General features: G+C 36.3%; 1 protein-coding gene across 3 annotated transcripts in view; it reads left to right on the top strand.

Annotated features, from left to right (window-relative positions):
- Positions 1 to 22,912, top strand: part of TENM2 (teneurin transmembrane protein 2) — a 1,506,090-nt gene that overhangs the window by 654,126 nt on the left and 829,052 nt on the right. For all 3 annotated transcript variants that reach the window (XM_073890196.1, XM_073890205.1, XM_025867075.2), the window contains one exon: positions 8,880 to 9,155. In XM_073890196.1, coding sequence (XP_073746297.1) covers positions 8,880 to 9,155 — 276 coding nt within the window. The remainder of the gene's footprint in view (positions 1 to 8,879; positions 9,156 to 22,912) is intronic.

The following is a 22,912-nucleotide window of genomic DNA, read 5'->3' as shown; positions in this document are numbered from 1 at the left end:
CAGGGATGCATATATCTTTTCAAATTAGTGTTTTCGTTTTCTTTGGGTAAATTCCCAGCAGTGGAATTATTGGATCATATGGCATCTCTAATAAGGAAGATGTGGTGTACACACTCACACACACACACACACACACACACACACACACGCAAGAATATTATATAGCCATTATAAAAAGGATGAGTTTTTGTTTTTTTTGCCATTTGTGACAATGTGGATGGCTCTAGAGGGTATTATGCTGAGTGAAATGAATCATACTGAGAAAAACAAGTACCGTATGACTTCACTCATGTGTGGAATCTAAAAAACAAAATAAATGATAAACAAAAAGCAGAATCAGATCTATAAATACAGAGATGAAACTGATGGTTCCCAGAAGGAGGGGGGTACGGAAGATGACCAAAATGAAGGAAGGGGAGTGGGAGATACAGGTTTTCAGTTATGAAATGAATAAGTCACAGGAATAAAAGATACAGCATAGGAAATATAGTCAATGATATTGTAATAGTGTATGGTGACTCACGGTAGCCACACTTGTGGTGAGCAGAGCTTAACACATAGAGATGTTGAATCACTATACTGCACACTTGAAATTAATGTAATGTGTGTAAACTATACTCAAATGGAAATTTTAAAAAACATTTTTAAAAAGAAAAAGCACAAATAAGTGACATCAAGAATGAAAATAAAGACAACATTCTACAAATCTAGCAGAAATTTAAAAGGATTCAAAAATACGTGGATAACTTTGTGCCAGTTCATTTGAAAACATAGATGAAATGAGCATATTCCTAGAAATATAGATTTTTCCCAAACTTTCTAAATCAACTCAAGAGAAAATAGAAAATGTTAGTAATTATAATTAAATTATAATTATAATTTTAAAATATAAATTATATAAATTAAATTATAAGAATTATAACTAAAAAATAAAGTTTCTGCGTCTGTAAACTGATGATTGTCACAATAGCTATGTTTGTTAATAAAGTTATTCTATGGCAGGCAATATCCTAAGGAGCATTTTTACCTGCCTTGTCTAATTCATTGCTCACAACAGCCCTATGAAGGTGAGTGCTATTTTTATGTTTATTTTATGAATGAGTAAATGGAGACTCATCAGAAGAAATAATTCTAAGAATTTATGGTCAAGTATTTTTAAGACAGACTCTGGAATTCCCACTTTAACCCTTGCCTATATAGTGACAATTTTATAGGGCTGTCATCCTTATTAATTTGAAAACTGTACATGAAAGCATGTAGAACAGTGCCTGCCACACTGTGAAGTCCTCCATAAATGTAGGCTAATCTAGTAGTTGTTCCCAAACAGAGGACAGCTAGACTATTGCAGCTAAGTCACTATTGTCCTTTTATTTATTTTTTTCTATCCAAAAAAAAAAATTTGTTTGCAGACATGGTCAGATGACTCTACACCTTGGTAATGCTGCTGTTATATAGGGTAACTGATAGGTATAGTCTATAATACCAGAATTCAATTTTTATCTGGTTGGAATTGTCATCAGCAGAAAAGAATCTCCAGCTAGCTAGGTTACTGGTGTTTCATTTCTATTTATGAACTGGCAGTAGTCCAGCTGAACCTTTTGTTGTGGCTGCTTTGGGTTTTCCAAATCGGGCTTTGTTCAGGCTGGAGCAGTGAAAAGGCCACCATATCAGAGGAGAATGCCACATTCACCTTTCTCTTTGAAGTTATAAAGCTTACAGAGAAACCAAAGATATTGGAAACTCTACTGTCGTCACTAGCTATTTTGATGTTTCCTTGATTCAGAACGTATTTTTTGGGTGAATTTTTGAAATAGTTAAAAATTATGAAAGTTGTGACATATCATGCATTTAGGGAGAGTTTAAAATAATCTGAAAGTTTAGAATATCAAAATATTAACATGTTAGGAGCCATACATGAGGAAAAGTGTTATTCTTAGGGTGAATTTTTGAAATATAAACATTTGGCTTAAAATTTTATGAATAATAATGCATGTACACCTCCTCTGTAGTTTTAAGCCACAGGATTTTTCATGAACAGTTTTGTCAACATTTGGGAAAATATCTGAATATGTAAAATCAGATGAACTTTAGAAGGGCATTAAGAAGGAGTTTATGTGAAGAATTTTAGTATACACAAGCATAAAACATTCGAATTCATAAGTAGTCTCTTCAGTAGTTTTCAAAATTGTTATCAATGCATTTATAGATATGTAGATTTTAGATTGCTTGAAAATAATATTTTAGGTAATATTGGTAAGTTTTTGGCAAGTGATTATTTTGTGTAGCTTGAACATGTCAATAATTTCTCAAATTTCAAGATAAGGTATTGATATTAAATATAAGGTAACAATTTGGTGGTACATTTTTGATTAATCAAAAATAAAAATTATCACTTATAATTGCCATATTTTTCTTGATAACTTTCTGTTGCAGAAACTTAGGGTATCAGATCAAATTACTCCACTTACTGTGATAAAAAAAGAACTATAACATTATAATTTATATCATTTTCTTAAATACTTGCTGGAAAATTTGGAATTCATACTCATTTCCGACTTGAAAATATAGACTCAGGAAAAGTGGCCCATGTTTATTTACAGGAGATTCTCTTTTTCTTAGGATAAATGACGCTGAAAAAAAGGTCACTTAAAAATGGAATCAATGTTGGGCACCTGGGTGGCTCAGTTGGTTGGGCGACTGCCTTCGGCTCAGGTCATGATCCTGGAGTCCCGGGATCGAGTCCCGCATCGGGCTCCCTGCTCAGCAGGGAGTCTGCTTCTCCCTCTCACCCTCTTCCCTCTCGTGCTCTCTGTCTCTCATTCTCTTTCTCTCAAATAAATAAATAAAATCTTTAAAAAAAAAAAAAATGGAATCAATGTTGAAAAAGAATCAACTTTATCTTCAAAAAAGAAAATTGATTATCAATAGTATATTTTATTTTATGTTTATACAATTTATTATTCCAACTATGCTGTAATTATTCAAAAGGATAAAGAATAACATTTCTTGTGCAAGGCATAATATACATTTTATGGCAAAATTGCATGGATGTACAATACATCCTTCACTTTATATTTGAATTTTACAGCATGATCACAGAGAGTTGTATTTTGCAAAAAAAAAAAAAAAAAAAGGATGAATTCATTAATTTTCCTAAGGACTGTTCATTAACCTTTTATTTAAATAATTATCAGTCCTCATTCAAGTTGAGATTTTCCTGATTCTTGGCATGATGAGTAATTTTGTATTGTATCCTGGCTATTTGTATTATGTTTTGAAAATCTGGATCTTATTTAAATCTTCTGTTTCAGCAGGCCTCCTCTGACACCAAGCCAGTGGGAAAAATGGGACACTGAGGCTTGACTGCCAGATGGAGGTGCAAGTCCAAGTTGGCCACTTGGCCTACTTTGACAAAGCAGGGCTGGGGATGGGGGATGGGGGGTGAGCGGTAGTGTGGATTGAGAAGGGATGCTGTCTTTCTGCTGAGCCAAGTTGGGATTTTAGAGTCTTCACTAGGACTCTGCAGATAGCAACCTGGTTGAGAGGGAGAGGGGCACCTCTTTACAGTTCCTCCATGAATCCTTCAGGTGGTGGTGAATTTAGATTTAACATTAATTCTTCTCTGAGACCATCGGGGAGAGGAAGGGATGCCTCATTACCACTGGGTGGGGATGGAAGTCCAGGATGCCCTTATGGCCACCAAAGACACCTTCCTGTCAGGTGTCTCGGAAGGCTCATTCCTACTGGATGGAGATGAAATTCTGCTTTATCACTTGATTCCACCCTGGGGTGTTTGTGGAGGTACGGAAGGACTCTTAACTTACAGGAGGCTTTACTCTGGGCTTATTTTGCCTGCTTCCACTGGTGTTTTTAATTTGCAGATTTCTCCAACACCAGGTCTGGGGCATATAAGGCAAAAAGAAACCCCAGGGAACTCACAACCAGGCCCTTACTCAGGTCCCGGGATCCTAATAGGTCTATCTTCTTTAGACCCCTTTTAAACTCTTTCTCTGTAATTGTTCTATGTACTGTCCAGGGGGTTTAGCTGTACTTAGTGGACAAGTAGAGAGACATGGGGAATTCTATCTTGATCCAAAACCAGAAGCCCATCAAGTCATCTTTTGAAGAAGCCATCATCACGCCAAAATGCATTTCCATTTTTTTCTTGTTCACGGGTTAATTCTGCTAGATCATGGTAATTATGTGGCCTTGCTTATGATCCTAGTGTTTCTTAGCATCACTTGTATTGACTTCACAGAAATCTGCATCTTTACAAGCTTTACAACTTAAACTCACATTGGCACCATATTACTTTCTGTTATCAGCAACTAACTGATGATACAGATGTTGATAGGGTGGTTGATATGAGAAGAGATACTAGCAGTAAGTGGGTGGGGATGGTGGGGATTAATTTTATAAGTGATTGTTAGTGACCATTTTCATGTTGTAACAACTTTTGCTCCCATGTGTAGAATTTCATCTCTTAAATTCAGGGGACTTGCATACTGAACATTTAGGTAATACAAGTTTTCTATATTGTGCTCCCCTATTACTAAGTTAACTTTTATCTTCCTGCCCTCATAGTAGAAAATCTGTTCAAATGCTGACATTTCCAGTGCTATTTGTATTCCCTGGTATTACCATGACACGATAATTCTGACTTAGCGACATATGTGCTTCTCCTAGTTAAAGGTTATTTCAAAGTGTGAGAAGTTGGTAAAAACTTAGGAGATAAAGCCATGATCACAATACGCTGCCATATCTTTCCTTTGAGTTGTGTCCCCAAACAAAACTAGTTGGTCAAAGGCTGATTTTTGATATTTCTTGCCAAATTTACCTCCAAAAAAGTTCTGAAGAGGATCTGGGTTAAGCACTGAAGTTATGGTCAAGAAAAAGACAACTCAAAGACAAAGAGACTTACCAAGAGAATCATTTTTAAACACTTCCGTTCTGCTATCGTGGTCACCTAACAGTTTTTAGACATTAATGTTCTCTCCCAACACCCTAAATTATACTCCAATTCCATGCTATAAATATGGATTTTTTAAATAAAAATAGTGACTTTGGCCTTGATAATATAACATGGGGCCACACCGGGCAGTTTATTGGCAGCGACCATAAAAAAAAAAAAAAAAAACCCTGAGATGAAACACATTTGAAACATCGTCCACATCCACTTTAATATGGTATCAGAGAGACTGGAGGCAGATAGAAGGTAAACATAAGTATATGAATACTGAAATATGATGACTCTTTCTATCTTTCTGCAAGAAAGTAGAGAAAGAAAGAAATGTTGACTGCTTTCCACTAGAAATCTTAGCTTGGAGAATCACACAATGACTAGTCTCTCTCTTCCATTCAAAGCTGCCATGGAGCTTAATAAAGACATAATTATACAAGATGAATTAAAGCAAAATCAACCTTCCATCAATGAGCAAAGTAAGTGCAAAACAATAAGTTGACATGGTATTAAAACTCCTCTATGCTGTTTACATTCTGAGCAGAAGAGTATGACATGAGGGTTTTGTGCTGTAAGAGGAACTACGTGAAAAACGTTTGTCGGAAATCAATGTCTAATAGGGGAATGTTTGGGAGCAGTATGGTAAGAGCAAACTGAAGGGGGCCTAATAATTTCCTGGAGTAAATTCGCAGTCCCTCCAAGTAGTGAGTCTACCACTAGATGAACATCTGCTGGCCAAGCTGTGAGAGGATGAACAGTTGAATCACTAGATAACCTTTCATGGCTCCTTGTCCTTTTCCTATATGGTATTTATCACTTTTTAAATTGTACTTTGTTTATGGGATTCTTTGATTAATGTCTCTTTCCTGATTAGACTGTAAATGTCATAGGCTCCATTTTTATAAGGCTCACTGTTATATCCCCAGTGCTTAGCACAGCACTAGGAACAATGAATATTTGTTGAATGATTCAATAAATGATAGATCCGTTTTTCCTTTCCACTGTGTATGTGGCTCACCAGCTTCATATGTTAAGCCAGCAAACTTGGAAAATGCTTGGGCCAGAACATCTCCCAGGTACTTAGAATTAAGATTTCTATTCTTTGAGTTAGTTGAGGACAAAAGATACCAAACTAGGCATTGTGAGGAACGGGTAGCATTGGGGAACTGTGGTTCTATTGAAGATGAAGATGAGGAGTTTAGAAGGTAATATTTTTGAGGAAACTGTTATGAATTTAGGTGAAAATCTGGCTTCCTATAAGCCATTGTGAACATAGTTACTTTTTCCCCCCAGTGGATTCAGTACCTTACCTCCAAGTTTCTTTACAATGTTGCTTGTTTGTGGCTTATGGGGCTGTAAACTTAAAGTTGAAACTCTTGAAATAGTACACTGTTTCTTAACATTTGTGGTTACTTTAAAAGTTGTGCAAATTTTACCTGATTTATGATGATCTCAAGTTTGTTTTAACAGAAAAAATAATACTTTAATTTCTTCTCATCAAGTAAATTTGATAACCAAAGAAGGGGGACGGTATTTATTCCATGGCTTTCCATGCCCTAGGCTTATTGCCTAGGACTTCGGGTACCCAGATTGAAAAGCACATGGGATGCTCTTAAAACTGAGGCTTCTTTCCTCACACAGATGTTTCTCTTTTCCTGAGGAGGTCTTTGAAGCTAGTTCCCGATAATGAGATGTGGGAAAACCATCAGGAAATTTGCCTTAATACAGACACACTCTGTTTCAAATGGAATCATATAGCTAAAAATTCCCACATGTGGAATAAAAACATGTGTGTTTTTGTTTGACTTGTTTTCATTTATTGTAGGAAAAGGAAACGTTGTATTTCATGCCTGTCCAGAGCAAACATGAGCTCTAAAAACAAGATGGGAGAATGCTCATATTCATTTACTGAAGACTGAGAAAACAAAAATAGAAAAGTATTGTAACATCAGACATATACAAACTTAACTTTCATTTTATAGACTACTAAAATATGCACTTTAGTGTACAATGATGAGACAGTACCTAATTACCAAGGATGCAAACTGGAACAGAGTGCCTGGGCAAGGGATCTCAGACAACATGATAAAATGTGCACAGGGAATAAATAATAGCACTTAGGACTGTGCTGGTGGCCATGAGGACTTCCCTCTTCCCTGCACAGTGAGCAGGAAATCACCCCATCCCCACAGGAAGTTTTGCTTGGGTTAGCTCTCCGATGAATGGGTTTCACTCTGCAGAGGCAATTATGTGTAAAATTGGGTTTGATCCCATTTACACAGCTAACTAAAGAAGACTGTGGGACTTCAACGTGTAGCAAAGTTGGGAAGTAAAACCTCAGAATAAAAATACATGTCTATTACAAATTAAAGTCACATGACATTAATACAAACAGTTGCTTAACCCTTTCTAAAATAAAAGCTGAGAAATGATGCCATGTATGTGTAGTACCATAGAGTAGTTATGTTACATCGTAAGTTTGGAGATATGATTGATAGGGAATGACCCTAATATAATCAATAAATACAAAGTAAACCAGGGGTTTGGTGTTATTTATAAGGTTTTCCTCACTAATAGTACAAAAGTGCATTTCTTCACTGCATTTTCCCCATTGTCTGTAACTTGGTTAAAGACGAAAAAATAAATAAGCTTTATATGTCAGTATATAGAATGTACCACATGATTTCATCTAATTTGCATCGAAAGTTTAAAATTTCTTGTAGGAAACTGTAAGAGTAAAGAACACAGATAGATAGAGCGTTCACTGTGCCAAAATGTTGCCAGGCTGGTTTTTGATTGAGACTGTTTCACACTGTAAAATGTGCAGATGCTTGGAATCTGCAGATGAGAGGTGTATCCTGGATCTGGATCTGCCACTTGCCTAGGAGTGACCTTGGAAATGGTCAACGTCTAAACTGCTGGGCTATTATGATATTTAAATGAGATTTAAAGCCTATACACGGTCTGCCCGTGCCAAACACATGGTAACATACAAATGGTCAATAAATGCCTATTTTCTGCTTCCCATTTGCGCACACATTCACTCTCCATGGGCGAAACCTACTTGTGGTTTTAAGTTGGAGACACTGTTTGATAATCATTTAAAAACATAAGGACTGACTCTTCATCCCTAGGACGCTGAATTAAATAATACATTACATAGTTTATTTTTTTTTAAAAGTTTGGTGTATATTATCACATGGAAGATACACAGTGATCCTGAGAGGAATTTAAGAGATTAATACCAAGATTTTACAGATGAGAAAACTGGGCTCAAGGAGTAGGAGACTTGCCACAGTGAGACTTACCAGTGGGAAGCTGGGACCAGTACCCAGGTCTCCCGGCCACCACTCACATTTATTGGAGGATTAAGGTTCTTTGACATGAAGACAGACTGCTCAAGGATCAGATCCATGTTTTGCTACAATCTAGATGTATGACCTTGGGTAAGTCACTTAAATTCTCTGTTCCTCTGTTCCTCAGTTTCCTTACAAAATGATTACAATAATATTATCTTCTTCATAAAGTTGTTGTAAAACTCAAGAATGTAAAATAGAAGTTGCCAAACAAAAGATGCCCAGAGCAAAGTAAGCGCTTGGTATACGTTCGCTATCACTATAAATCCCATGTTTTTTCAGCTACATGTGCTACCTAGACAACAGTAAATGCTGTAACATTTTTGAAACAAAATCTGAGCATTCTGGCCTAGGGTTAAAATTAATCTCAGATGTTTACTTTTTTGCTCTCAAATTTACCCCAATATCCTCAACACTCTTGCTCGTATATTCCTGTATGCCATGGAAATCTGGTAGATTTTTTTGGATGGGGAAAAACACCTGTCTGCTCTTTGTAAGAATAAATTCCACTTTGTAAGGCATTTCACAATTTGTAATCAGTCTCTCTGTTGCTGTCACCTTAGGAACTAACTTCACCCTTGCGGAACTGGGAATCTGTGAGCCCTCCCCGCACCGAAGTGGCTACTGTTCTGACATGGGGATCCTTCATCAGGGCTACTCTCTGAGCACAGGGTCTGACGCCGACTCCGACACAGAGGGAGGGATGTCTCCAGAACACGCCATCAGACTGTGGGGGAGAGGGATAAAATCCAGACGCAGTTCCGGCCTGTCCAGTCGTGAGAACTCAGCCCTTACTTTGACCGATTCTGACAACGAAAATAAGTCAGATGATGAGAACGGTAGGCCTGCTTCTTAAATACCTTTTCATGTTCTGGGTATGGCACAGTGTGGCATTTGGGATGCCTATTTTTTTAATAAAGAGGAGTATAAAACCATTCATTTTCTTTTAAATCGACCTTGTTTACCCACTCCGAGCTCGGGAAGAATAAACCAGGAAACCTCAAGCACACAAGAAATGAGGATAGAATTTTAAAATCACATTTTGACGATAACACGGTATGCAGGTATAGTCAGTTGGTCTTATTAGCAAGTAAATTACATTGCAAAAGAGGCAACTTGATAAACTATGACCTATACCTAGAAAATGTCCTCTCACCACAAGTTTCTAGGTCTTCGTATTGATTTCCCCTTCCCAGTAAATAGCAACCTGTTTTTTTTTTTTTTCATGAAGATCTCTTAAGAATCCTACCTTATCTTAGACTTTCATTTCCAGGCGGCAATGCCTCATATCCGTATTGAAGATCAAACCAGGAACAGATGCTCTGGAGTTTAATAATGACAAATAGGAAGAGACTTGTCTTCAAAAAAAGTATTCTCTTCTCTCTTTACTTTTCTCCTTGGTACCCTATGTAGGTTAATGGCTTCCCACATCTTCTATCACAAATCACTATTGCTTATCCATCAGCTTTGTAGATGGGTTTTAATGAAACTTTGAAAATTAAATGCTTCCGATCATTAAGCAGTAAATATAGGGAAGCCTAAGCAAGTCATTAAAGAGATAAGGTGCTTATTTGTGGATTTCTTCGCGACTCAGAACTGTGTTTAGTCAAGAACATCTTTTAAAAGATAAATTGCATTAGGTACAGCTGATTTATGAAGAAAACATCAAATGCTCTGTGGTTTGTTATGAATATATTGTGTGTTTGCTGAAAGAATTGCCATTAAAATGTTTACAAACAGATCAGTTAAGAATGTTTATATAAAATATTATAAACTTCTACTAGAGCAGCTTTAAGTATTTTCTTGCATTTAAAAAAAGAAAAAGAAATTTGCAGGCGGACAGCTTGTTGTGAATGCGAAAGCATAGCTAAATATCATTTAATCTCAAAACTGTGTTGAAAATACATCATTTCCTGGGTAAGTCGCATATATTCAAAAAGATGTCACTTTGTGGAATTTAAATTTGTGTTTAATTCTGAAATAATTTATTCTACTGTGGGGACAAGGAGATGTGTCTTACTTATGCCTCTGTTCATGTAGCTAATCAAGGTGTACTCTCAAGGAAAAATCTGTACTTGACTCCTTTTGAATTTTAACAAAATTCTGACACTTGGCACATTCAACACTCTAAGGCACTTATTTGATAGGAAATTACTTTTAGAAGTTTTCATAAAGGCATACATTGAATCCATTTACTGATGTACTTTTTCAACTCCGAGTGTGTCAGATACTATTTAAGTGGAGGCAGTATGATTGCCTAATAAATAAAATCACTTGCAATCCAAGAATTTATGGCACATTTTAAACAAGGTATTTTGGCAAATCTTCCATGGTGGCATTCTCAGTGGTCTCATGGGAACCATCTATACAAAATTTATGCAAATTGATAGACTCCCCACCCTCTCTTTTTAGACCTATATACATCTTAAAAACTTAACTGATAAGGAGTTTTCCAGTGAAGTAAAGGGAGCAAAAAAAAAAAAAAAAAGCTTGCCTTGAATTCACCTAGAACTGTTTGGATAGGCGAATTTCGTAATGAATGACGTATTTGGTAGACCAAAAGTAGTCTCTCTTTTTTCCAATATTATTTGAAACATCACACTTGAACAATTTTCACCTCTGAGGAGTCTATGTAAATCCCTATATGTGGATAGGAACTAACCCCTTAAATCTAGTGTCTCAGTTTTTTCCTGTAACGCTAGTTATAAGGCAGTCAGAATCACATCAAGAAATCTGTACTCGGAAGTACTGAGCGATTCTTTTGTGCCTGCATCTGGCAGAGCACGAAGGAGGTAAGGAAGCCAGAGTTCAAGCTTCGGTGCTGGCTGGTTATTTTTAAATGTACAGATAAAAATGTGTTTCCTTTTCTCTTTTTTAAATGTTTCAGTATTCCACATAATCAGAAGATGTACATAATGCATGTTCGCTTCTCATTTGGGGCCAAGAATAAAAATAAGGAATCTGACACTCTTTAAGCAAATAAAAAGTGAGGCACAAGCCACTCTGCAGGCTGAGGTGTTAATTTCGGTAAACTTCTTGCTCTTTCTCTTTGATAAATTCGGTTTGGCTCACAAAGAAATCAATGCATTTTCACATCACTGACTTTATGAAGTTTGGGAATGTATTATCATATAGATTGACAGTTGCCCCACTGGTTCCACACCACAGCGTGGACACTTACAAAGCCATCATTAATTTCTCACACTTGTACCCCGCGATAGCTTCCTCCATAATAAACACTCTGTCCTTCAGAACCCAATCAATAACCTTTTAGGTATGTCTCTCTTGGAGAGGAAGTTAAAGAATCTATACTTTGAGAAAGAAACTCTCTGATTCAATTTTAGATTTTAAAGATATGTGCTCACAAAATGCATCTTTTCTTTGTATCCCAGATATTTTCATTTCATGTTTATGGTGGGATCTTGGGATACCTCGATTTTCACAGTGCTTCTTCAAAAATTGCCCTTAAAACATTCCAGTTGTGGTTTTGCTAAGCAAAGTTAGACTGTGAAGACAGACCTCAAAAACCAGATTCTCTTTCTATGGTGTGAAACATGTATCCAGCCATCAGACGCATGTAATAAAAACTCTGCCTGCCAGAAGTTCTTCCTGCATGTGCCTATGACACAGATAACCTACTAGGAGCTTGAAAGTCCCATCACACTGAACACATGATAAATGTGTCCTTTTTTTTTTTTTTTCTTCACAGCTCGGCATCTTACAGTCACTGTATGTATGGCCGCCAAATTAACATTGTGCTGGCTGTGCTCGCTTTAAATAAATAACAACTCTCAGGTTCAAGTGGTTTTAACAGGTCATTTAACTCTATCTTTAAGTTAAGGATGGCTTAGTTAGAAATGGCAGTGAGAGTTGAAAACAGCTAGGCCAAGTTTTTGCTTCTGTGTAATTTGACTGCATCTATAGAAAGAACTTCCTCAGTGACTTTAAATTAGAATCATCCCTTTTTTGGGGTAATAAATGTCCCACTTAAAATATGTCCTCTCTGAGGCCCTTTGTATCACCTGAGTTATGGAGAAAATGGGGCAGTCACTAATACACAAGAATAACTAATTGCCTCTTTAAAAATGCAGAATAGCACACACTGTAAAAATCTGGTCTATGTACTCTTGACTCCCTTAGGCGGTTTCTTCACCTTGGGGACTTAAAATATCCTTGAGTATTTCTTTTTCAACATAATTCTAGTTTTAGTTATTTTATTAGGAATCCAGAAAGAAAAAAAAAAAAAGGAAAACACAAAGAAAAGTAGCTTGTCCATGGAATAGAGAGCCAGAAATTATAGAAAACTAAATCTGGCCTTGGTTAAAGAAGAAAATTTGCCTTCCCTTACCCTCTCTGCTTTCACCCAAAGTAAATAAGGACAACGTTCATTTTCATCTCTTGTCAATTGGGAAATTTATAATTCTCATAATATATTTTGAGTTTGAAAATATAAATGTTGGGTTAATTTCATTGCATTTCACAAAATGCATTTATAAAACAAGCTGGCTCTTGGCACATAATGAATTTGTGTAAAGTGCATTTGTGGAACATAGATTCTGTTAGATTGTGAGTCCTCTTGGCTGAGGTCTGCAAGTGTTCCTGCCTCTTGAGGAGGGCTTGAACCCATCCAGGTACTCACTGCATGTTAACTGAGGCATGAGGAATGAACTCCGAGGGGAGGAAGGATTTTCCTTGATACCAGGGACAATATCTATAGGTTATTGCCACCAACCACACTGCATTCCTTTATTTGTCATGTGAGGTAAGTTTCTCAAGTCTTCTTCCTTTCTCTTCAAAAAGCAACCCCTCAATAAATTCATTAGAGTGCTGTGTATATAAGCACATCCAAGACCTGCTAGTGGGTTTCTATTTCTGACCCACTCTATTACACTTACAGACTTTTAAGTTTATTTTGTTTTATAATCCACTCTACTCCTTTCTTCTTCCCCATCATCTCACATGTAAAATTTACAGAGAATGCCTGGAACAGATATAAAGACTTACTATAAGCACCAGATAATTATAGCCAAAGGCTCATAATTTTGCTCTTAAAGTCGAGAATAAGAATATTAAACAAGCTACAGAAATCATGCAGTAATACTTGACCGTACTTTTGATGTAGATACAGGGATGATTTCTTTTCCAGCCAAACTTTATGGAAAAAACTTCCATAGAAAGAAAATATTGTTTCAATTCCTTAAAAACAAAACAAAACAAAAAACATGGAAGAAAACAAAACAAACTTTAAATCCATTTTGATGACAATTATTTCAAATGGTATTTTTAAGCTTTATTTTTTTATACTTGCAAATTTGAAAGAGCAATATTTGTAAGGAATGTGAAGTGAGTCATCATAGATTGAAAAGTTAAAGACATGAGAGAGAAAAAAATCACCCATCAGAAGGTTCTCATCTTGTCTATTCCTAAATGAAAGGATGATATGATTTTAATAACTGCTCGAGTCCCTAAAAATTCAGATATTAGAGGCTATAGGGGCACCTTATTTTATGAAAGGTTTATTAACAAGAGTCTTAAATATATGATCATCGCAATGCTAAAATACAGGTGATAATAATATAGAACCAGGCGCAAAATTTAGGAATATCACATTGTCACTTGGCTTGGTACATTAGGAAGAAGTGGAAGGATGGATGTTTTGCAAAGGGACCTGTACGAGACTTTAGAGATTTAGGTTTTTGGCAAATGAAAGCAATGCTTACATTACTTAAAGGTAGAACAGATGACTTGAAAGAGTGTCAATACTACATGTTCCAGATCATAAACTTTAGTGGCATGGTTTTTAGTTATTTATATATTTCTTTCTTTCCTTTGGTGGTTTCTTTCATGTTTGTTAATGCTCCTGGGGGCTATCAAGGAATGGCACCATTCAATAAATACAATAAATAAAATGAAGCACTAAGCCTTACTTTTGGCAAGGGCAGCCTGATTATTACACGTGTAATCTCTAGGCCTTCAGGGAGACATTGCGCTTGGTGGATAATCACTCGGTTTTAAGCTGCTGAGTTCCTGATATCTGTACTTTCACTTCAGTTAAGCAGCAAAGGCAGTAACCGGGTGAGAGGCAAACTGTTTTTGTCACTTCACCATTGAAAGCCTCTCCACTCAGAAAACTCTTCACTTTTTTGCTTATTGTTCAGTGACTTTTCAGTTTAGTTGTTGTTCATCAAGGATCAAACTAAATTTACATTTGGGGGGAGAGACACAATCAAATACTAAAGCCATAAAGAATGAGTTAAAGCTAAGGAAGTTGATAGTATAAATTTTCTATGGACAACTGCATCTGGATGAATGTGCACAACATAAAATATGAAGCTAAAAAGGGGTTGTGAAGGTGTATGAGAAGTAATGAGACATTTCACTTACCTATTCTGAAACTAGGCCACAGTGAGGGGAAGGAGAAAATTTCAAGTAATAGATTTGTAAGTAGCATAGAAATTACGGACATGTATGTATGATGTATATATACTTATACCAAAGAGGAAAAATGTTACTTGTGTTTAATGTTGAGTATTATCTAGTCTAGCCGAAAGAACTACCTTGAAAATTGTCCTTCCCAGTTTCCCTAAACTCAGTTTGAGGGATGTTAAAGGCGTCCAAGGTCGAGGGAAGAGGTTCACAGAATGGTCATTAACATAGAGGCTATGAACTGTAGTTCATGAGTTGTTTTATTTAGTCAGTCCAGTGTTTTAAAAATTTGACATTACGAACCAACATTTTTAAGTAGAAATTTTTATTGTTGGCTTCTTTCGAAATATACAAGATCCAGTAACACTTGTCCAGCTTTCCTTCTGGACAAATTTGGTTAGAAATAGTCACCATGGTAGTTCTAGATGGGCCCATGTCCTCTGGTTCACCTGAGTTCCCTTCAGTTTACTCCACTCATTTACAGTCTGCTTAGCCTTTGTAGCACTTGAGTTACCAACCTTGACCTATGTGCACCCTTCAGGGAAACCACAGACAGTAAAAATGGTAGAGAGAAAGCCAGAAACCAGCAGTGTTAGCTTAATTTCATGTGTGCTTAAAATAGGGATATTTCTCGTTCTCTGTTAAGTTTGACTCATCTGGAAGATGGGCTTAATTTTGCTAGACCAAATTTCTAAAGTAATTTTAAGGTGTTCTTATAAAATTAAATCAAATGAAAATCAATTTAATGTGGAGATTAAGAAAGTAATTGTATGTGTGGGGGAGGGGACGGTGAGCGCATGAATCGCCAACCCCATCTTCTGCCATACTAAGAAGTTACAGTCAGAATTTTTGATTCTAACACATATACTTAAAGTTATTCTAAAGTGAAAGTATCTAGGTGGGCTTTTAGGAAAGAAATGGAGGGAAAACCTACTTTAAAAACTAGCTATTTCAGCTGATTGAGGAAAACCCCAGGGCTTTTTAGGAGGAAGCCATTTAAAGAGGAGGAAAATGACTTTGTACTAATTATGTTCAGTTTTGATCCGGCAAAGGGTTTATGGAGTCTGTTACAATGAAGTGGAAGACAATAAAGCAAAGGCTAGAAGAGGAAAATGCAGTGATATACAAAGGCCTCCAGTGCCCCAAGAGAGAAAGACTTGGAGCAATGTTGGATAATGCTGAGCTGGGAACAAGAAGTGGAAAACAGTGCTCCACTAACTCAGAAATGCTCCTCTACAAGTGGTTAAGCAGGATCCCTGAGTGTTGTTCAGGGATGGCTCTTGCTCAGATTGTAGTATACTCCCAGTTCTCTTAGCATCCCAAAGATATTTGCAAAGGAGAAAAAGTAATTGAAATACAAGCATGTTTACTAGTGGAAGGGGCTGAAATATCTCAGTTGGCATTCTTCGGGAACTCCATTCATGGAGGCTTACTCTGGCCTGAGGAGAATAGGAAAGATTGACACTACAGCAATATCTCTGCTTGTGTTAAACGTAAAAAAGAGGGGCATGGACTTACACAGAGAGTCCAGGCACAAGAGAGTTGGGAAGTATTTATTTTATGCAAGAAATACGCCATCACACATACACTGATCCAAAAGGGTCTTTGAAATTAATTTTACAAAGACAAAAATTGGTATTTATAAAGTAATGCATATTGGTTAAATATGTATATTTTTAAAAACACACATATAGGATTCTGACAAAACTATGTTCCTTTTTAATTAGAGTTGATGAAAAGTAGCTAAATAATCTCAGATGAGTGACAATTTAATTTGGAGGATCCCTCTTTTATTTCTGAAAAGATTTAAGGATGGGCTGCTAGATGCTCAGCATTTCACAAAACCACTGTGTGTGTCTCTCTGTGTATCTGTCTGCCTGTTTTGGTTTCATTGGAGGAGGGGGAGGTCACTTGGGAGGAGGGCTATTATTGAGAAGGATAGACATCAAGAAATACAGACTGATCAAAGTCCAGGGAGATGATCACGTAAGGCCATACACTAAAATGCCAAAATGAGTACTCTTGACATTGGGTAGTAGACAGTGTTAGGGGAAAGAGAGAAGGAAGACCTGTGCTGACCCTCTTTTGCCTTGAACTCCGATGGTCTTTGACCAAGGAGCATTCCCTTTAAAGCCTCAAGCCACTGTTCAGTTATGCTCCTGTCCACTCAAGTCAGAATGCATGTAAAAGGACCCGCTTTCTCTCTGTAAGAACTCTTCCCTCTTGGGAGCTCTCAACCAGTAGGAGTCTGTCAGAGGTATAATGTTTGCTTTGGTGGGGAGGCTGATTTTTTTGCAACCTAAAATATGTTCTTCTATGTCATTCCTCTCTGCCCAACCCTGATCTCTGCCCTTAGGACTTCAGGCTCAATCACCGCATCGGTGAGCTAATTTCTCTATTATTTCATTCCACCCTCTTGTTAAGATTAGTAGGATTAGGTTTTCAAAACCTGATTTGAGCATCATGGTTCATTGGGGTGCAAAAAATATTACAAGTTCTATTTATATTTACTTTTCTGTACATTTATCCTTTAAAATTTCTATTTTTGAGTATGTTTTATGCTGCATATATTAGTATATGTGCACATACACACACACACACACGCACGCGCACGCACACACACACGATAGGTCATATAAATGCAAAAGGGTATACCTTGGATGTGCCTCCAAAAGTTTTATATGGATATAGGTGTGTGACAAAATGTTAAGTGAATATTGTTTTAGACATTTTATTTCCCAGGAGATGAAGTCAAAGCAGCCAGACTCTCCTTGGAATATTTGGAGAATCCATTATCTTGTGGCAACCTGTTAGATTGTCTTTCTTATTGTTCATAGCTATCTGTTCTGATCGTGCCTTACTATTTTTTTTTTGATGCCATTCCTGTTTTCTTCTCTCAACTCCCTGTGTCAACTTTCATTTCTTATATGGATAGATAAAAATATGTACTTTGCTGTTTATTGAAGAAATCAAGCACCCCTATGCATTTATAGAGAAAATTTCCATTGACTACTTAGTAAGGAAATAAGAAAATAAACATTACCTGTGTCAGCAGACTGGTATAATAGGGACAGCTTTGAGGAGGTGGAGTTTTAATTAGGTTGTAAATGAGGGTTAGAGTTTAAGTGAGTGGAAATCAGATGATGGATATTCCCAATGAAGAAAAACCAATGTGTATGGTGGCTGGAGGATAGGAAGGTGATGTAAAATGATGATGATTTTTCAGGAATATTCCTTTCCATCAAATTCCAACTCTAGTCAGACTAATGGGAACATAGTGATTTTTACTGGACTCTAGTAGAAATATATCAACAGATATGTAGGGACTAGATGACCAAGAACTTTGACTTTCATCCTAAGGAAATAAGGTCTGACCAAGAAGACATGAGAGAATTACTGGAAGTCTCTTCAAGCAGAGACTGTTATGTTTTAGGAAGCATCCAATTAAAGCGCACATGTACACACACAGATGTTTGGACAGGAAGGTAAAAAAATTAGTAGTGATATCAGAGAAGAGAACAATAATCCAGGTAGGAAGCCATAAGAAATTCCTGGATTACAGAGGTTCTGGTTCCTGCTTTTTGGTGTTTCCAGAGGAGAAATTAACCCCTGACTAGCGACTAGCATATGAATGGCGACTATAATTAAAATACAAAAATTTGAAAAGCATCTAATTTGAAGCTCACGGAGTACAGGGAATATTCCTGATGGTTGTCTATGGTGTTTACACACACAACACAGTGTTACAACAGTCAGATGCAGCATTTATACTACTGAGTCAAATGATCAAATAATAGCATCTAGGGGCACCTAGGTGCCTCAGTCGGTTAAGTGTCTGACTTAGGCTCAGGTCATAATCTCTGGGTCCTGAGATAAAGCCTCATGTTAGGCTCTACACTCAGCGGGGTGTCTGCTTGTCTGTTTCACCCTTCCTCTGCCCCTCCCCCCCCACTGGTATTTGTGCTCTCTCTCGCTCTCTCTCAAATAAATAAAATCTTTAAAAAAATTAAAAGCATCTAATATTGTTATGTACAAGGAAAACAGGTCATAATGTTATTCTTACAGGAACAGGTGGTGTGTTGTTGTTGATTAACAGTTTCTTGAAGATTCTTTCTGTTTCTATGTCCATATTGCTTCTCCTGGAGTCATATATTCATATACTTTGTTATAAGTTCTCTTGTAACTTATAATAGTGAAGTGATGTCTGCCTTCTCATCCCTAAATTTATGTTTTTATCTCTCAGATCTTTTAAAAGTCAGACTTGACAGGAATATATTTACCTTTCTTTCAAGCTTTCTACTTGTCTTTATTACTCTCACTTTTTCTTTTTCATTAAGTTCATTCTTTATTTTTAAATTCCCTCATTTTTAACTGTTAAAGTATATTTTATTGTTTTTGTCTAGCCTTTTAATATGGGTACTAAGTTTTAGTACTTTCAGTCTTCCTTATTTAATAAGAATAAATATATTTGCCAGGTCTGTAACAAGAAGTGGTGTCCTGTCCCATGCTTTCTGAGGAGTCCTAGCCATCTAGACTCCCGAAATAAATCCCAACATTACCAGTTTTTCACTTTAGTACTAATAATTATTGAAGGCCAAATTTTTATCATTAATATTTATGATGTCCAGAGTAAGATATGTATATATATATATATTTTATATGGTTATATAGATTAACATATTAATACAATACATATGTACTATATACAAATATATATGTCTAAAATACATAACATAAATATGTAAAAAGTAAGAAAATATGTTGCGTATGATATTAATAATTTTGTAGAGCTGGCATCATGATTTGCATGCCCTACATAGCCTTACTTTTTTCAGTAAATATAAACATTTTCCCATGGCATTAAATGTTTTCTGCAATAATTAAGGGATACATAGTACTCCTTTAGCATAATACCTGTTTTTCAAATTTCTTTTATAAGACATTTAACTTATTTTTATTTTAGAAGCAGTAAAGAAGAGTGTGATGAATAAAATCCTTACAGCTAAATTCCTGTGCACATTCCTAATTCTCATCTTATAATAAATTCATGAAAAATTTAGACATACATGGCTATGCAAAATTGTAATTCTTTTCAACAGTTTCCTGATAGGAAAGTTTATGCTTGCACCAGCACTGTCTGAGAATCATGTGGGACACAGACTGGTGCTCAGGAGTCAATGGAAACTATCTCAATATTTTTTCTGTTTCTTGATGAAAATATATTATGGTTTTCATTTTTCTGAGTACGGGTGAGGCTGAGCAACTCTCCATGTTATATTAACTGTTTGTATGTCTTATTTTATGATTTCTATTTCTTCTCCAGATGAGACTATGTTGGATTATTCTTCTCATTTTTTAGTTTGTCTTCATTTTTACAACCCACAGAGTAAGTCCTGTTGTACTTTGTTATCTATACATATGGCTTAAAATCTTTATTTACAGGTGTGAAAATCACTTGGCTACATTCTCAAAATTATGCAGCTTGGCAACTTGTTTCCTATAGGATGGAACACTACATATATATATATATATATATATATATATATATATTGCACACATACACATACATATATACATATGTAATCTTGACCTGGAGATCTCAGAAATTCATTTAATCCATCAGACTAAAGCTAGAAAACAATTTAAAATGGTTGCATTTACCAAAGAAAAATAACTAGCTCTTTGTAGGATAAAACATTTTTTTCCATATTAAATATTTCAGCTGTTGTTCAGAATGCAGGACTTTATTTCAGATTGTTAATTTATAACAAACCGAGGATAGAATTGCATTCTACATGATGAAAGGAAATTCACATCTGCTAAGACAATCTGCAAGGCACCTTGAGGAGATAGAATCGAGTAAATGATATATTAAATATTCTTAAAACTTTCTCCATCTATATGGTGCCTTTGATTCAATGAGGATAGTAATCATAAACACAGTGGTATCCCAGCTATTGGTATTTTTACAAAATAGGTAGTTTTGCATGCAAGATAAATATCTCAGTATATAAAGAAAAATCTCTGAAAATAATCATGTGGAAGCAATTACTATTATAATAAGCATATGGCTCTGCTAATATAGAGCATTGCTTAATAATTGATGTTATAGAAATAAAAGAGTAGAAAAAGTTCTATATTCTGGGGCATCCCTTTGTACATTCAGAATGGAAAAGACCCTAGTGAAATGCAGAACAATTAAGAGAATACAGGCTGTCTTCCACTTCCGCTGATACACATCTATGGCTATGAACAAAAAGGCACATTGGGAAGGCAGGAAGTATACAAATCAACTTAATCTGTCCCTTTGTGGTATTTCATGCCCTCCACAATATAGTCCAATTTTATGTTTTTAGCCCTTGCTCCCACTTCTCCTCTAAATATATTTTCAGTTCTAGCCCAACTGGGCTACGTATTTTTTCCAGAGCATATTCTTTCCTCCTCTGTGTCTTTGTTTGTACTGTTGCCTTTGCTTTGACTACTGTCGCAAACCCACCCACCTATAACATTCCCATACATTGTCAAAGAATTATCTAAGAGGCCAAATCCTCTTGGACTTGGGCTCAAGACCATTCTGGTCTCTTTAACTATATGTGAACTCCTACACCTTTGGATTCTTTAGCATTTCATTTATCCATTTCTTTTGGAAGTTGGGGGAAATGGTGTAGCCTTTACCAAGGTAGAGAAGTAAATGATTTGAGATTCATTTGAGAGAAAAAATTTACAGAACTTGCTGGTGGTTTGAATGTAGGAGATGATGGATAAGAGCTGTCAAGGATTTCTGACTTTGGCAATTGGATGGATACCTAGGTATTCAGACAGGGAATACTTGGCGAGGATAGAATTGAGGGGTTGACCACGAGTTCCATTTTGGATATTGCTAAGTAACATGAGATATTCAAGTAGAAAGGTAATGTGGATAAATGTGTAATTTTTAGGAATGGAACTTAGAGGAGAGGTCTGAACTGGAGACATCAATTTGAGAATGAACATCAGAACAGTGGTTTATAGATATCTCTGGAAGTAGATGAACTCACACAAGGAGAAAGGGAGAGAGAGAGAGAAGAGTAGAGGACCAGGAGCAAACTGAATAGCTCTTAATACTTGGATGAAAGACAAAGAACATACAAAGAAACTGAAAGCATACTGACTTGCACATAGTTCTGTATTCATTCTTGCTTACATAATTTTCATTAGGGCTCCTAATGGATTCCAGTTTTGGTGTGGCTGCATAATCTCTCAACCCAAAGTCGTTTTGTTTCTTTTCTCTCCATGACTGCTGTTTTAATTAAAGGGGGCAAAACTGGATGAGCTTATACATTTCAGGGGAAAGAGAGAAAGAAATTCATTTAAAAAGGGATAGTGGATCAGGAACATAATTAAGTGAGATAGACTTCCCCATATGCGTGGTAAACAGGTCTCTAGGGTAGTTTAAATGTGTTGAGTAATGAGTAGCAACAACACTTAAGTATAAACTTTTACTGCATTCAAAGTATTTATTGAGCACCTACTATGTATTATGCTTAGGATATATCAGTAGCAAACTGGAAAAAAATTTCCTACCCTCTTGGAACTTTAATTTCACTTGGAGAGATAAACAATAGAAAATGACTGAATGAATGAGAGAGAAAGAAAAGAAAGGAAAGCAAGGGAAAAGGAGGAAAGGAAAAAAAGGGAGGGAGGGGAGAGAGAAAGAGAGAAGGAAGGGGAAAGAAGGAAGGAAATAAAAACTATACAAAATGCTGACAAATGTTACGGGAGTCTGTGTTTGCACTTTTGCAGTATTAAACAGACTGGGGGGTGTCAGAGAAGGCTTCCTTGAAAAGCCAACATTTGAACAAGCCAAAACTTAAAGGAGTCAAGGAATTTAGCTGTGAGGGAATATTGACTATGCAGATTTCTGGGGATATGGAATCCCAGGCAGATAGAAGAGCTAGTTCTAAGACCTTAAGGCGGGAGTATTCCTGGTGCCTGCAAGCAAACCAAGGTGATTACACCAGAAAGCAAAACTGGGAAGAATAATAGGACGTGAGGACAGAGGCAAAGGTGGAGCTAGCTCACATAGAGCATCATAGATCATTTTAAACTACGACCTTTATTCTGAGGAAAATGAATATCCATGCAGAGTTTTGAGCATAAGAGTGACATGATCTGACTTGCCATTTAAAAA

The sequence above is a fragment of the Callorhinus ursinus genome, unplaced genomic scaffold (genome assembly GCF_003265705.2).
Source record: "Callorhinus ursinus isolate GAN/ISIS: 27379988/994484 unplaced genomic scaffold, GSC_fseal_2.0 scaffold3, whole genome shotgun sequence".
NCBI classification, from domain to species: Eukaryota; Metazoa; Chordata; class Mammalia; order Carnivora; family Otariidae; genus Callorhinus; species Callorhinus ursinus.
This window is presented reverse-complemented; position numbering and strand designations above follow the sequence as displayed.